We start from the raw sequence: 17,868 nt of genomic DNA, 5'->3' as shown, positions 1-17,868 counted from the left end.
TCTGCGTACACCAAAAACGCTATCGCAGCTTACTAAAAGGAGCCCTAGAGTCCAATTAGTGCAAGTCGGAACAGATTACTTCTCATTATGACAGGGATTGCAATGCAGTTAATTACAAAAAATTGGAAAAACTGGGGTAGGCTGAATTTTAATTTCTGGTGAGAAACCCTGTGCCAAAGTTATAGATTTGAGTGAATGAATTCGGAACAGATGGGGCACTATAAAAAATGTAATGAGACTCGGGGGCCATTGGCAATATTTGTAAAAAACGATCACTAGTATAAGCCTTTAATTTCTAAAAGAAAGTTCACACACATCCCAGGAGGGCGGGAGGGGGGTAAGGGGTGGGGGAAATATACTTATATCATCTTTGTGAGATAAAAGTGCTGTTTTATTATATCATTTGTTTGTATATTATATTGCACTTTGTATTTATTTCAAAATTAATAAAGAATAGTAGCCTTAAATAGTAGCCTTAAATCAAAATCATAGTAGCCTTAAATAAAAAAACACAATTCATTTGAGGGTGGGAAGAGTGGCCTAGTGGTTAGAGCTACAGCCTCAGCACCCTGAGGTTGTGAATTCAAGCCCCACACTGATCCTTGTAAGCCTGGGCAAGTCACTCAATCCTCCATTGCCCCAAGTACATTAGATAGATTGTAAGCTCACCAGGGAAAATGCTTGAGTACCTGAATGTAAACCACTTAGACAACCTCTATTGATAGGCAGTATACAGTATAAATAACTAAGAATAAATCAAAAACAATTTGGCTGAATTGGACAGTACTAGTGCTAAGGCCACTTGTTAATCTTCCGAAGAAAACTAAAAACCCATCTGTTCAATACTTAATCTCCTTTACCCTTTCTTCTCTCCCTTTCCCTTCCTCCCTTCCTCCTCTCTCCCTCTTCTTTCTCGCCCCTCTTATCTCTCTTTGCAGTCACCTTGAGCCTGTATAGGTATGAGCGATGCACAAATAGAAGATTAGATTAGATTAATGCAGCATAGTAAAGGTTGAAATTAATTTTAAAAAACATATAAAAAGTGTTGATGTAAAATGTAATGATCTTTTATGAGAGTTCAATAAAAAGTTAGATGTTTTTAGGAAAAATGTCAAGAAAATAAAAATTGAAAAGGGCTAAAAGAGTTGAGGGATATTATAAAAAAGGGAATGATAAATTCATGTAGTAAACCAAGGATTTATGAAAGAAGAGACAGAAGAGTTGGTTTTAGGTCAAAAATATTAAATTGACTAAGATACAAGATAGAGAAAATGACAATTATCAAAGAAGAAATGAGTCAGAAATGATTCAGATGATCTTTTTTTTATTTTCCCTATGACTACTCCCACTCAATTGCCAATTGCTAGACCAAATGATTTTTTTAGTGGAACAGATATGGGAAAGAGATTCAGAAAAATGTCTTCTACTGATGGACAAGATGAAGGTACATTTAGAATTCAGAAAGAGAAGGAGGGGTCAAAGGAGATTTTTCCCTTACACCTCCTTATCAACAACTTTTCAAAAGAAGTACTATCTGATACTGAAACCAAATTACTCAAGAAAGGTCTTTGTATCTTCAGAGAAGTACAATGTTTTCCAAATACATATTGAATTTATTAAAATTCAATAGGAAATTGCAGATAATACATTTATTTTCAAAAAGCATAGCATGTTTGTCTAATTTTTCCCTTACATGTAACAATTCTAAATGAATTGCACTGGGTCCAGCAGGTCCATTAATGCATACCTTTATTGAATGTACATTATGAGATATTGAAGCATTGGACAAAGGGAAAACATGAATGCATTATCTTTCCAAAGAAGAAAATATGTCAATCCACAAATTGACAGAAAGAAGTAACATAGGCCTGCTTTTATCAAGAGCCATTTACCGTGGGCTGGCGAGGTAAATGCTCCAACGCTCATAAGAACTGAATGAGTATCAGAGTATTTACCATACCCGCAGTAAAATGCCCTACCGCTGCTTGATAAAAGGAGCCCACAATCAAACCAGCAGATAAATGTGGTGGAATTGTCAGTCAAGAAATTACATAATTTGAGATTAATGAAATTATAACACTTGTTACCTTTGTAATTTCTAGTTCTATTTTAGAACTTAAGAATAACCTTACTGGGTCAGACCAATGATCCATCAAGCCCAGTAGCCCGTTCTCACAGTGGCCAATTCAGGTCACTAGTACCTGGCCAAAACCCAAGAAGTAGCAATATTCTATGCTACCGATTCAGGGCAAGCAGTAGCTTCCCCCATGTCTTCCGGAATATTTGTACAAGTAGACACATTCACCATATTTGGCATGTGTGCCAACATAGCAGCTTGACTCTGGGGTCAGTTTTGATATTAAAGATGGGAACGTCTATGCTCCATGAAATAACCTAATGAACATTCAACTTATTTTGGTAAATTTTGATATAAGAACATAAGAATAGCCTTACTGGGTCAGACCAATGGTCCATCAAGCCCAATCCACTTGTACCCGTTCTACTCCACTCAGGATTTTGTAGACTTCAATCATATCTCCCCTCAGCCGTCTCTTTTCCAAGATGAAGAGCCCTAACCATTTTAGTCTTTCTTCATATGAGAGGCATTCCATCCCCTTTACCATCTTGGTCACTCTTCTTTGAACCTTTTCTAGAGCCACTATATTGTTCTTGAGATAAGGAGACTAGAATTGAACGCAATACTCCAGATGAGGTCGCACAGCTGAACATGCATAATTCATCAACAGACATACATAAAAACAATATCACACATCATCCCCCTATTATGAATAACTCAACAGTAGAACTCATGCACAAACAGATGAGTTATAAGCAATTACCCAAATTGTTCAGCATAATCTACCCAGCAATGAGTTCCACAGGTGTATATTAATCAAAGTGGCTAGTCTAATGAACTCAAAGATCTCTGCTTTGACAACCCCCTAGGAAGGCCAATTTCATCCTGGTCTTTTTGGAGGATATTTCTAAAGTAAAGATTTATTTGGGTAAAAGTCGAATACCAACCCCTGTATCCTTTATTCATTGAATAAGACATGACTTGTTTTTGGTTGGGGCCCAGGGGTAGCCAGGGGGAGGAGGGAAGGCAAGTATTTCCTTTAATTCTACCCCACCTACACTACCAAATCATACCTTTACTGGCAGCAGTGGCAGGGATGCTCAAACATCACCAGCCAGAGATTTTCTGCCAGATCTCCCACCTGTGCGACAGAAGTGAGAAAGCTGGCAGAATGCTCCAGCCTTTGACCATGGCATTTCTGCACATACTCAGTTCAAATGCACAGAAATGCTGACATCGGTGGTTAGAGCAACCCAAGAGCTTCCTGCTGCTCAAGCATCATGGACCGGGGCCAGGCCGCAAGTTTTGTTTGGCTGGCAGGGCTTGAGCATTCTCACCAGCCATGAAACCGATACTTCAATTTTTGAAGGGGGCTTGAGCTCAAACAGAAGTGTGTGTGTGTGTGTGGGGGGGGGGGTGCCTAGGCCCCCCCCAAGCCGTCCGTCCCATGGCTACACTACACATGTAAGGTAACTTAATGGTGTTTGTTAAAATAATGAATGATTAGTGGTGTGCAGCTTAAAAAAATTCAGGTATCTATGGAATTTTCCTTTTGTTTGGGTTTTCAAAATCTTTTTTTTTGTTTTGAGACCATTATGGTTATAAGTGCATAATACTGGAAATAATTTGCATTCTTTCAGAAGGGTGCAAACTCTTTCACAATATTGCATATATGTGTACACTATTCCATGTATGTACAATTAGTATATGCATATATACACTATTAAGAAAGAGTGTACACTCTTCTGAAAGTGTGCATATTATTTTCCAATAGTGGACATTCTTTACAAATAGTACACCATTTACAACCCAGGAGAAAAACTGAAATTTCACCTTTTCCTGTGTCATTTTGGGCAAAAAACTTGATACAAAATGCATGAAAATTATATGCAGTTGCTTTGAAATAATCTCCAGTAAAGGCTATAATTGGAGCTGTTGCTTTCTTTCCTACAGGGAATACCTCATTGGTGGCCCATGGAACACCTGTTCTACACAATTTAATATATGAAGCCTCCAAGAAGGTCAGAGATCTTTGAAATATACATATTTCCAATTAGGAGATAAGTGTTTAGTGGGATTGCTGACACATAGCTGTCAATGGATAAGTTGTTTGTTTAAAGTTATATAAATATATAGCAGGTTTTTGCATTCAAGTGTGAATATGAGGGGTGCTAAAAATTTCCCAGCCCAACCAAAAAGAGAATGACGTGGAGATGATTCAATGATCTGAAACAATGTCAAAACATAGAATTTTGTTTCTACAAATTGGCACGTAACGAAATAAGATAACACTCTTATCAGCTACAGTTGCAAAACTAATGCTCAGAATTTAGAAGTTGGTTGGTTGGGCTGAGAACTTTTCAGCACCCCATTGCATTGGCAATATTGGCATAACTTTGAACAAAAAACTTTAGTTTTATTCCTGCTATCTCTATGTTTGGCTGAATTTTGCCATTTCCTATATAACTTTTAGCCCTACCCTCAGAGCACCAAATTGTACCCCGTTTCAGACAGACAACTTTGGCCATAAAGGAGCTAATTCAATAAGGAGTCATCTAGTTTAAGTGAAAGAGAGAGGGGATATACTTTTCTGTGGTTACAATAAGAGCAGTTTTTGGATTGTGGAATGAATCGTCTGAGTTTCCATGATTTCTTATGGGGAAATTTGCTTTGATATACGAGTGCTTTGGATTACAAGCAGGCTTTCTGGAACGAATTATGCTCGCAAACCAAGGTTTTACTGTACTTATTTTGTACTTGTGGCAGTGGAGGGTTAACTTAACCAAGAAGCTGCAGTGAGTACTGAACCCGGTTCCCCATGTTTGCAGGCTACTGCACTTACCAGTAGGCTATTCCTTCGGGAAAGCACACAAATGGTGGTATTCTAGTCATTTGTATGTGTAATAGCCATTTGTTTGCATAAATAGCTTTTACAGAATACTGATTTAATGGAAAAGTACACACCATGATTTAATGGTAAATATGTTGCCAGTTGGCATGTTCATTACTGGAGTATGGGTGAAGTGCACAAGTGCTCACATAAATTTAAAAAAATTCTGTCAGTGCATGCTAACATCTAGGTGTGAAATTATCACGCAGCGTTACCAACCTTCATTCACACTTAAGATATATTATTTTTCATTTATTTTTCACTGTTCCTCAGCGGGCCACCATGCACTCAAATACTCTCATAGGGCATGGCTTTACGCTCCCACTCCTCATTGGAACCAGCATATGTTTTTTCTTATTATACTTCTTGTGTTTTGATTATAAGTAAATTATAAATACTAAAAGTACTTAGCTTTTAGCAAGACGCTGTGCAGGGGAGTTTGTATAAATACACCGACATGTTTCGCCCGTGCAAATTGATGGGCTTTATCAAGGTTCCCACTCCCTCTTACAAACATTCAACCACCATAGCGTCCAAATGAAATACTTTTAGTATTTATAATTTACTTATAATCAAAACGCAAGAAGTATAATAAGAAAAAACATATGCTGGTTCCAATGAGGAGTGGGAGCGTAAAGCCATGCCCTATGAGAGTATTTGAGTGCATGGTGGCCCGCTGAGGAACAGTGAAAAATAAATGAAAAATAATATATCTTTAAGTGTGAATGAAGGTTGGTAACGCTGCGTGATAATTTCTCTCAGTGGAAATTGGTCATTGTTTAGTTACTTCATTCTAAGATACTTTATTATATTAGTGCTGAAGTTAACATCTAGGTGTGGGCATTTAGTTATGGGGCTGATGTGACTGTGCCTCAGATGTAGGTGCAACAAAATATACAGGGGTAACTCTTACACAATAAGGTTACTGTTGAGTGACTAAAGAAATCGGTAGCACAAAAAATAAAGTCACCACATTCATCAATATGCTTAGTATGCTTGTTTTTTGCTTAGAACTCTGCTCAGAGACATGAAGGCTGATTACTCGGCCTCACCTACCAATCAACGTTTGAAACGTTTAAGAAGAAACACTTTTTTGAGATATCCAGTTTTGTAATCCAATGTGACTTCACTACCAGCTTTAAAACTCAGCTGTTATTGTCGGTTCCCTGACGCAGCAAACGAAACGTGCACGTCGGAACCAGTCACTGTTCAAAGTTAAGTCATTTTGTATAGTTCACAAATACTTATGACAATATTAATATCTTTAGCATAGCGGATAAGCTAGTGCATACAAAGAATATTTAAGATTCAAAAGCTTTTTTTGAACACTGCAATGATTGGTAGGTGAGGCCGAGTAATCAGATGTAGGTGCGGCTTTGGCAACTTGTGCTAGTATTTTGTATTACTTTATAGAACAGGCTTAAAAGAAGCATCACAAAAAATATTTACAGGGCACTTTGATATAGAATGCATATGTGTGCATAACTTCCAAAATTTCACCTAAGGGCTATTCTATAATTATGTGCTTAACTTAGCATGTCTTTGAAAGGGGGACATACATGTGAACGGAACTTGGAAAAAGGATGGGTAGAGCTCATGCTTAATGGACTGGATTCTGTAAATGGCACCCAAATTTAAGCACAATAAAAGGTTGCTGGCACCACTTCTGGGAACACTTAGGGCTCCTTTTGCGAAGCCACGTTAGCGGCTTTATCGCACGCACATTTTTTAGCATGCGCTAACCCCCCGCGCTAGCCCCAAAACTACCACCTGCTCAAGAGGAGGCGGTGGCGGCTAGCGAGGCCGGCAAATTAGCACGTGCTATTACGCGCGTTAAACCGCTAATGCGACTTCGTAAAAGGAGCCCTTAGTACCTGGATCCACACAGAAGGATTTATACCAGCTGGAACCTGGTATATGTAAATTCTTGTGCCTAAATTAGGCATGGATCTACCATATTCTTTTAGCACTGAATTCAGTGTTGTACAATATTGAGTTACTAATAATTAATTACTGTAGTTATTTTCTTGCAGTAAGTTAATTATTTTTGAAGCGTAACTAACACAACATGACATAACATGCCAGGGAGGAGAGTGTGGCCTAGTGGTCAGGACTGTTGCCTCTGCACTCTGAGGTCGTGAGTTCAATCCCAGCCTGCTCCTTCTGGGCAAGTCACTTAACTCATCATTGCCCCAGATCCCACAGTTCGATTATATTCTATGGATGCATTAAAGTCAATCAATTTGTACCTTTGCTTAATCTTTGTAAACCGCATAGAACTTCACGGTATTGCGGTATATAAGCTGTTATTATTATTATTATTTAAATCAGCTAATGCGCCTTAGTAAAAGGACCCCTAACATTTGATTAAGTAGGATATAAATTTATGCATAAATCAATAACTCCCTCTTTTATTAAGGCACACTAGCCGATTATAATTCTACGGCCGCGTTAGCATTTAGCATGCACTAAATTGGCTAGCGTGCCTTAGTAAAAGAGGGAGTTATTGATTTATGTATAAATTTCTATCCCGCTTAATCAAATGTTGTTAGGGCTCCTTTTATCAAGGTGCGCTAGCGGGATTAGCGCGTCGGACATTTAATCACACGCTAACCCCTGTGGCGAGCCAAAAAACTAATGCCTCATCAATGGAGGTGTTAGTGACTAGCGCGGCAGGCGGTTTAACGCACGGTATTCCGCGCGTTAAACCCCTACTGCGCCTTGATAAAAGGACCCCTTAGTTGCTTAGATCGGCGTTTTTCAACCTTTTTACATCTATGGACTGGCAGAAATAAAATAATTATTCTGTGAACCGGTATCGGTCCGTGGACCGGCAGTTGAAGAACACTGGGCTAAGTCGTGGGCCAGACACTGCCCATCTCTACCCAATCTCCACCCCAGACCCCGCCCCCATAATAGTACTAATTGCACCTTGTGCATCCCGTGCCTCATCTGGAAGCCTTCCCTCTGATGTTGCAACGTCAGAGAAGGCTTCCGGTTCAGGCGCAGGATGCCCATAGGAGCCACTGCCCGTGGCTTTGTGCACTGAATCAGTTAGGAAGAGGGAGCTGGCTCGAAGATAACGCCGCATCGATCACACCGTGGACTGGCGGTTGAAGAACACTGTTTTGGGCCTGATGCACGTGCTGGCCCTGTGGACCGGCAGGAAATTTCTGTGGACCGGCACTGATCCATGGACCGGTGGTTGAAGAACACTGGCTTAGATTGTAAGCCTGACGGGACAGATAGGGAAAATACTTAAGAGTACCTGATTACTGTTCAATGTACTGTAAGACAATTTGAGTGAATTTCTTTATGAAAAGGCAGTTTAAAAAATCCCAATAAATAAATAGAGGATGTGGTTAGCATAAGTTGGTCAAGCCTCCTTGAAATAAGCATTAAGAGATGAAGCTATTTACATTGGGGTTGCATATAAGATGGATATTTTACCTCTTCACATACCATAAGGCTTTTACCATAAGTATTCTTGAATGGGTGTCGGTAAAGAAAAAGTAATTAATCTAAGCAGGTAACTGTAATCAATAATCAATTACCTTCCTAAATAAGTAATTCAATTACTGTAACAAAATTACTTTAAGCTGAGAAGTAACTAGTAAATGAAAGTAATTACTTTTGAAGAATAACTAGCACAACACTGTCTGTGTGCAATTTCTAAGAATGCCTCTGATCTGCCCCTTCTATGACCATCCTCCCACTTCAGATTCACACAGAAATTTTATGCACACATCTTTATAGAATCCCAATTTTTTTTCCAATTAGCACCAATAATTGATGGTTAGTAATTAAGTTGCACGTGCAATTATGGAATACGCTCAATTTGTGCCAAATTTTGGCATGCAATTTGGGGCGCTATAGAAATAATTAATAGTAGTAATAGTAGTAGAATATTGATTTACGTATTGAATCAAGAAATATTTCTCTTCTTTGCACCTACAATAAAGTGGCTCCTTTATTTATTTTTTATTGGGATGTATTAATTGCCTTTAGACATTTACCAAAGTGGTTTACAATACACTGAACAGTAATCAGGTATTCTTCAGTATTTTCCTTATCTGTCCTGGCAGGGTCACAATCTAACTGTGATACCTGGGACAATGAAGGGTTCAGTAACAGGGAGCAGGTTTGTCTGGGTGCTGAGGCAGCAGCTCTAACCATTAAGCCACTCCTCCTTTCCATATAAAATTACCCCTCGTGTTCTCCTGTGATGTAAAATATGAGTACTTCTGTTCTAATAGAATTTAAACACAGTTGGCCAGAAAGTGGAGATATATTTTTTAAATGAGAAATGACTGTTGTTTAATTTTATATGTTGTTATCATTGTATTTGCTTGTATAAATTAGGTTGAAAACCCCAATCCAGAAGAAATTGCCAAGGGTAGGCGGATGGTGTATGACACATGGCTGGAAACCAGCCCATCAGCTTTTAATCCTAAACTCCCTCAGTAAGTATTTAGCAGTTAACTGAAAGCCCTGTAAAGCTGGTTTGCAGAATTTATGAAAAACAAGTACATCTGCCAATTTTGGGCCAAGACAAAAATATTTTTGTCATAAAAATGATTGCTTGCAGCTCAAGGGGTAGGGAGGTGCTGAGAGGGAGACAGCTCAGGCAGAAAAAGTAAAGTCTTCATTTTCCTTTGCACAGTGAGGATTAGGAATAAAGACACTCAAGTGGTTATTAAATATACTGGATGTTCCATCTCCTGCTCTGACAAATGATGCACTTCTCCACTTTATGTGCATTTGGAGAATGATTTTTTCCCCCCCACAAATTGATCTTGAAGGCATTTGTAGATATTGATAGAAGAGTGTCAGAAGCTGTCTATGCAGCTACCTGTAACTGCCAGCGGAGCAGGAGATTTCGCAGGCAGAAAGCAAGCACGCCAAACCAAGACTGGCGGTTCTGTAAATCTGCATGAGCTCAAGGTCTCAATAATATTTATGCGGTGCCATTCAAATAAGCACTGCTCAAAAGGTGTTTCATATATTTGTATCCCTTCTCTAAAATTTTCTTGTGATTTTTAATGCCTTAAAGTCAACAATAAGAAGCTGAAGGTCTCCAGCATTGCTGTTCCATGCTCAGAATCTTTCATTGCAGTACCAACTCTTAAGGAAAATGACTGCTTAAAACCCTTGGTTCACTTCATATTGCCATCATTTTGATGTTACTTTGAAAATTTAAAGCTATTTTATACATTCCAATAATGCATCTGGACACTTCTGAGTCTTCAGTAAAGGTCTGGTTATCAACATAATCTGCTAAGCTTGGTGATGACTTGGACTATACCAGACCAATCTAATTCACAAGGAACCTCAAGCCACAGCTGGTTTATCAATCTTCATGGTCTATTTGGAGGGTAAATTAATAAAGGGGCACCTAGATTTAGGCACTACATTTCTCTGGAGATTGCTAAAGCAAGTGGCCAATAATTCACATATATTTGAGGCACAAACCCATACCCCAGTCATAGAGCTGATGTAAATTTTTGGGCCTAGATTAGAAAAGTCCCTGGCTTCTAGTATTACCTATATGCTGATGACTCCCAAATCTACCTGTCTACACCCACTTATCTTTGGGCTGATGTTCATATATTGTTCTTCAATTGCCATTCATCAAACAGGTTGTATTCGAACGTTGCCTCTCAACGGAGCTTCTCCATTTCACAATGCAGAGCTTCCTCAGGAGTGGGAGGTTCAATATTATTCACCCAATCAAAAATTCAAGCTCAGGAAAATAATTTTATTTGCAGGAAAATCTTTGTTAAATCAGCTTTCCGATCAAACGCTGTGGTGCCCTAGAAGATTGATGTTTATAACTTTGAAAATTTGGTCAGAAAGAACGCTAAAGCGTCATTGCAGCAACACAGCGTTTGATCGTGATGAATGGCAATTGAAGAACAATATGTGAACATCAGCCCAAAGAAGACAATTTGTTTGTCTGGGAAATATTTATTATAAAGTTTAAATTTGGACAATTAGTCATTATGGCAGTCATTACAGAAAACATAGATGAGTCCTTTAAGTACAGTCATAAATAAGGAAGGTTTTTTTGACTAATGATGGCTCACTTGTTGGTAGAAGGGCAAGAGTGATGCTAAAGTCCTGCTTCCATGAGCACATGAAGTCTTTTTCTTCCTAATCTGTATTGCTTGATAGCAAAGTAGAGTTTAGCATATAGCCATCTGTACTGTGTTAGAAAGAGTTTTACTCTTCTGGTCATCTACAAATCGTCCTCTATTATCCTCAAGAGTTTCACAATCAATGTTCTTTGTTATGTGGAATGCAATATGGACTCCATTTCGAATGTGGAAAGCGAAACTGAAACAAGATCCTACTTGTTGGAACTGTTTGAAAGAACCTGGAACTCTTGATCACATGCTTCTTCACTGCACTATGGTTCATTCCTTTTGGATTCGTATCTGGGACACCATAAAATCTATTACCAAATGTTCAGAAGATATTTCCATGGACATTATAATCCTTCGTTCTCAACACCCTTGTTTTGTACTATCAAACTGTCCTCCTAAACTCATTGACACCATGATTGTGACAGCTCTTATGCACATTTTGAAAAATTGGAAGTCATCCACACTACTAGACTACACGTTTTGGTGGAACTCTTTGAGCATGTACCACAAATTCGAATCATATGCATATGAAAAGAACATGATATCCAGTTTCTCTACAAATTTCGTGCGAAATAAATCACCTTGGTCATTCTTAGATTCATATGTTCACGCTGCCTCGTAGACAATTCTGCCTCTCTCTCTTTCTCTCTCTCTCTCTTTCCTTATCTCTCTTTTTTCTTTTATTTCATCATCTCGGCTTCTCTACCCTTTCTATTTCTTTTCTTAGCAGTTTCAAATACTCTGAATTCTTCTTACTAATCTGTTATATGCAAATGAATGTAATTATGGTTTCTTTTGTTTATACATCATTATTTTTTATTCAGTTTATATGTATTTGAACTACTTTTTGTATATCACCTATAATATTCAATAAAATTATTCAATAAAAAAAAGAAAAAAAAAGAAAGAGTTTTACCAGGGCATTCTCTGTTTCATGCAGCATTGGAGACCTGGGATCTGGGAGTGATTATGCCCCCTTCCTGCAGAATCTGGGTATCTCATCAATAGACATTCGATACACCTATGATAAAGTAAGTGTTTTGCCTTTCAGTTTTATATCTTCAGTAACTTGAAATCATCATTTTGTTAGATTTTTCAGAAATCTGTTCCAAGATGTTAATAAATGGGTCAACATTCAAAGCAATTTAAAAGGCCTGAGATGACTCCTGGACATTTAAGTCGCTTGTCTGGAGCTACCTGGGTATAATCAGTGGCATTTAGTCAGATAGTGCTTCTGAATATGCCTAATTAGCGCCTAAGCACCTAGTTTGTGGTAGTCTGGGGTTGGAGCTTGCCCTTATGCCCAATACTTGGCACCTAACTGCATAAATAGGACCACATAAAACAGTTCACTTTATGAGGCCAAGTGCTGAATATCACACTTAACCGCATAAGTTTAACCAGCTATTGAGACAGATATAAGGGAAGCTGATGCTTGCCTGGGATCGTAGCATGGAATGTTGCTACTGTTTGGATTTATGCCACACACTTGTGACCTGGATTGAGCACAGTTGGAAGAAGGATACTAGGCTAGATGCACCATTGGTCTAACCAGGGTGGATTTCATTTATATCAAATCTATTTAAATCACTGGTCAGAAAGACTTGATTTAAATCATGCCCGTGACTTTATGAATGGATAAATAGAATTCATTTGCCCGGATATTCAGTGCCAGTGCCTGGACATGGCCGAGTATTAAAGATTTGGGCATAAACCGGCAGTGGCCATAAAAAGCGATGATCGCCACAGTCTGAATATACACCCCCTATACTTCCTTGTCATGTCTATCCATGTGCCACAGTAATTCTGGTGATGCCGTGGCATTTCATGACTGCCTGATGCTTTTATAGGACTGCCAATCTATGTACAGAATGAACCTCATGTGTAATTCCATCATTAAAGCTCAGCCCTTCTATGGCATATGTGCAGAATGATTAGATGCAATCCCCACGTGCACTATAAGGAATGAGAGAGCCAGGAGAGGAAAAAAACCAAATATTTGGAACTTGGACCGTGCCTCCCACTTATGAGTATTTGTATAACATTCATATCCTACTTGCTCCAGATTTCACTAATTATTCACAGACACAGAGAATGCCAGAATGAAGAAAATCTGTTTATATATATCTAAAAAAATCAAATCAAGCTCAAATTCACCTGATTTAAGGCTCCTTTTACAAAGGTGCGTTAGGGCATTAACGCGCAGAATAGCGCACGCTAGCCGCTACCGCCTCCTCTTGAATAGGTGGTAGTTTTTCGGGTAGCGCGCACTAATCCGGTGTGTGCGCTAAAAACGCTAATGCACCTTCGTAAAAGGAGCCCTTAATCTTGTGATTAAATAATTATTTGCATCCCTGGTTAGAGTACAGAAGAGTCAATGTAAGCTTCAGTCCCACCTCCACCTCTCACTAAGTATTGCTTGCTATCCATTTATTATGTATTTTTCCTATAGACATACAGAAATAATGGTCACATAATAAGCTCGGACTAACTTAATTTCTTCTTCATTCCACCAGTCCAGTTTAGACACATAGAGCAATTCTTTAACAGAACCAAGATACTAAGTATCACTTTGCCCATAGGTATAAAATAGGACACACAGCATTTAGTGCATGCAAAGCTTTAGTAAAAGGATATGTCAGTAAATAGTCCCTTGTTTGCAGTTATTTTGCCTACAGATGGACATCAATTATTTATATGTAATTCTTTTCAACATTGCATTCATTGAAAGGCATAGAAAGCATTTAAACAAGGAACCATGTTGGTACTCTACTGTTCCTCATGCCCCTGAGCACATTTATCTCCTCATCCAGAAGTTCACTTTCCCCCAAACTCTCTCTTCCCTTCAACCATGCAACATGTCACGCTGAAGCTTCCAGTAAGGTGCAGAATGCCACACTGGTGCTGCCTGGACTGGCTGTAACTTCCAAAGGAATCAGGAGAAAAATCCACCAGACTTTGTATCAGCATGGAGATATTTGTCAATAAGTCACACTGGGGTTTGGGGTCCCTCTTCCCAGGTCTGTATCTATAATTAATAATAATAAAACAATCAGCGTGCCTCCGTGCGTCTGTGCCTTCGCATGTGCAGTACAACATAACCGCCGAGCAGGGAAGCATCTCAGTGCACGATAATATCAATGTCAGCGTCGGGGAAGCAGGCTTAAATTGTCGGCAATGGCTTAAATCGGTGGCGGTAGCTAGAGGGGCAGGGAGAGAAAAAGAAAGAAAGACAGACAGATAGAAAGACGGGGCAGGGAGAGAGACAGAAAGAAAGAAAGAAAGACAGGGGTTCAGGGAGAGAGACAGAAAGAAAGACAGACAGGCAGGGGACAGGGAGAGAGACAGAAAGAAAGACAGATAGGCAGGGGGCAGGGAGAGAGACAAAAAGAAAGAAAGAAAGACAGACGGACAGAAAGACAGGGGGGCAGGGAGACAGAAAGAAAGAAAGAGACAGGCAGGGGGCAGGGAGAGAGATAGAAAGAAAGACAGAAAGACAGGGGGAGAGAGACAGAAAGAAAGAAATGCCTCAGCCCCCATTGTGCTAAAAGTCACGGAAAAAGTAGTACTGAACCAGCTTACCATATTCTTCGACAAAACCAACTTCCTTCACCCATACCAAACTGGTTTCCAGTCCAACTATTCCACAGAATTATCCCTACTTGGTCTCACCTCTACTATACACTACTTCCATGGTCATCGAAAATCCGTCCTTCTTATCTCTCTAGACTTGTCAGCTGCCTTTGACACTGTCGACCATCACCTCCTCATTGATCGCCTTAAGAACTGTGGTATCACAGGCTCTGCCCTCTTATAGTTCACTTCTTACTTCAAAGACCGTAATTTCAAAGTCTACTCGAAAGAGAAAATCTCATCTATTACTCAAACTGTTGGCATTCCTCAAGGCTCTATTCTTTCTCCTTTACTATTCAATATTCAATACTCCTTTACTATTCAATATTTTTCTTGCCCCTCTTTTCACTCTAGCTCAGTCCATTGGCTTCACTATCTTTGCTTACGCAGACAACATCCAACTTCTTCACCCTGTTGATCCTTCCAATAATTGCGAAATACAAGAAATAAACACTAAACTTGACAAAATCAGCGACTGGCTCCGCATAATAAACTTTCCCTCAACATCAATAAATCCTGTGGTATACTCTTCCCAATCAGGAACAATGAAATAATACATTGACAAATCTCTGTTAAATCTTGCACAGTAAAAATGGAATCAAAAATAAAATTGCTCGGAGTTATTCTAGACAAAGATTTAACCTTCCATAACCACAAACTTCGGCTCATTCGTTCTTTAACCTCAATTTTTGAAACTGATGCTATCACAATCCTTATTCACTCACTGGTCATTTCTCATTTAGATTACTGCAACTCCCTATATAATGGAATTACTCATAAGAATTACGTTGTCTACAGCTCATTCAAAATACGGCAATCAAACTTATCTTTAAAGTTTGAAAATATGATCAAGTCACTACTCTTCTGCGAGAAGCACATTGGCTATCCATAACACACCGTATCACTTATAAAACTTTACTGCTGGTCTTTAAAATTAAACTTTCGCATCTCCCATCTTTTCATGATAAACTCATCATCCCCTTTTTCTTTTCCCAGACCCTGAGATCGACTGATCAGAATTTATTGACTATACCTTCTATCAAAGAATTCTACTACACTAAAAATACTAATTTTTCAGTTGTAGCTCCAACTTTATGGAACACCATGCCACCTCGACTCCGCTTCAAAAACTCCCTTGACAAATTCAAGACTAAACTAAAAATGTTCTTATTCCAAGACACATACCATAGCGTCTAAATATTTCCTTTCCAACAGCATAGCAGTATATTACACAAACCACTTTTAAGAAACGATCCCCATTCTTGGTGTTTTATTCCCCCCCCTTTCCCTTAATTATTTGTTTTTAATGATGTAATTATGAACTTCTCCCCCCTTTACCCTCAAACTCATGTTTGTATTTGTAATTTGTCTATTTAATGTTCACATTTCCCCCCTCCTACCCCCTACAAAAATTTATTTTAACCTTTTTTAGCTTTGTAAACCAGCCAGGTGCACATTGATGGTCGGTATATTAAAATTTAATTAAACTTGAAACTTGAATCTGAGAATTAGAAGTAAATTGATACAGTATTAGAAATATACACATTAAACAACACTGTAGAGCAGGGGTAGGCAATTCCGGTCCTTGAGAGCCACAAGCACATCAAGTTTTCAGGATATCCACAATGAATATGTAGGAGAAGGATTTTCATGCACTGCCTCCTTGAGATGCAAATCTATATCATGCATATTTATTGTGGATATCCTGAAAACCTGACCTGCCTGTGGCCCTCAAGGACCGGAATTGCTTACCTCTGCTGTAGAGCAACCATTTAATTTGACGTCAATAGAGTACAAATGATACTATAATAGGCAGTATGGAAAGCGCATTGAAATTACATGTGGTAAACATGATGTAAGCATAATACAAATGAAACACCTTCATAAGAACACATTAGAACAATCAAATAACAGATATTATGATTGTAATGTTGATTTGATATGATGAAACGTTTTTTAATAGGCAGCCGAGGGGGGTAAGTGCAGTTGAGATATAAAGAGGGACAATAGATGGGTAGATAAATTGAAAGCAAATTATATCTACAGTTAAATAAGATATGAGGAACTGGTCTTAGTTACAAGGTGTGACCTTTGCCCAATAGAGACATATAGTAAAAAGTACACCACTTCATTACAACAAAATATAATAATACTAGCTGATAACCCGGCGTTGCCCGGATATTTATTTATCCCAAAATGTCCAACCCCCTACATGTCCCACCCCCCTATGTCCCACATGTCCCACCCCCCATGTTACCCCCCCCACATGTCCCATATGCCCCACCCATATGTCCCAACCCCCTACCCTCCACATGTCCCAAAGGAATGTCCCTCTCTATGGGGCTGAACTTAGACTTAAACGGCATCGGGAGTGTCGGTATTCATCTCTGCGAGCCCGAAAACTATGGGTTGGACATTAATATCTGTCGCTTTTGATAATTTTAACATATCACCCCCTTCCCACCCCCACAGTATTTTACCCCGTCCCACCTGCACAATATTTTTCCCCAGATAGTAAGTCATATGTGTACCAAGTTTGGTTGAAATCTCTCCATGCGTTTCAGAGTTATGCTGAGTATTCATGTGTGAGCCCGAAAACACTATGGGGTAGATACTAAAATCTGTCATTTTCAATCATTTTTACATATCCCCCCTTCCCACCCCCACAGTGTTTGTCCTCAGATAGTAAGTAATGTTTGGTTGAAATCTGTCCATGCATTGAAGAGTTATGCTGGAACATACATACATACACACACACACATATATTCAAATTATAATGTGAAATATTTGACAAAATGAATACAATACAACTAACGCAAAACTTGATTATAAACAACAATTTTAGTTTCACCTCCAGGAGCAAGAACATATAAATTCTTGGGTGAACCCACCCTTGAGCAAGCAACATAGAGTTGTGGGCCGCGAGACCCCCAGAACATATCACCCCAGGTAGTGAGGGATCTGCATACCAAGTTTCGTTCAAATCGGTCAAGCCGTTTGTGAATTACTGTGAGAATGGCAGCTTTTTACATTTTTTTCCATTGACATGAATGAGTGAAATCTGATTTTCTGTTTGTAGCTCCGCCCACATGTGCAGGGGGGTTGCGAGACCCCAAGAACAT

General features: G+C 39.0%; 1 protein-coding gene across 2 annotated transcripts in view; it reads left to right on the top strand.

The window, feature by feature from the left end:
• LOC117363922 (putative N-acetylated-alpha-linked acidic dipeptidase) overlaps positions 1-17,868 on the top strand; it is a 294,479-nt gene that overhangs the window by 165,146 nt on the left and 111,465 nt on the right. For both annotated transcript variants that reach the window (XM_033952501.1, XM_033952500.1), the window contains exons 12-14: positions 4,031-4,098; positions 9,330-9,430; positions 12,054-12,144. In XM_033952501.1, the coding sequence (XP_033808392.1) occupies positions 4,031-4,098; positions 9,330-9,430; positions 12,054-12,144 (260 nt within the window). The remainder of the gene's footprint in view (positions 1-4,030; positions 4,099-9,329; positions 9,431-12,053; positions 12,145-17,868) is intronic.

Source organism: Geotrypetes seraphini, chromosome 7 (genome assembly GCF_902459505.1).
Source record: "Geotrypetes seraphini chromosome 7, aGeoSer1.1, whole genome shotgun sequence".
NCBI lineage: Eukaryota > Metazoa > Chordata > Amphibia > Gymnophiona > Dermophiidae > Geotrypetes > Geotrypetes seraphini.
Note: the sequence above shows the minus strand (reverse complement) of the source record. Positions and strands in the feature narration are given on the sequence as shown.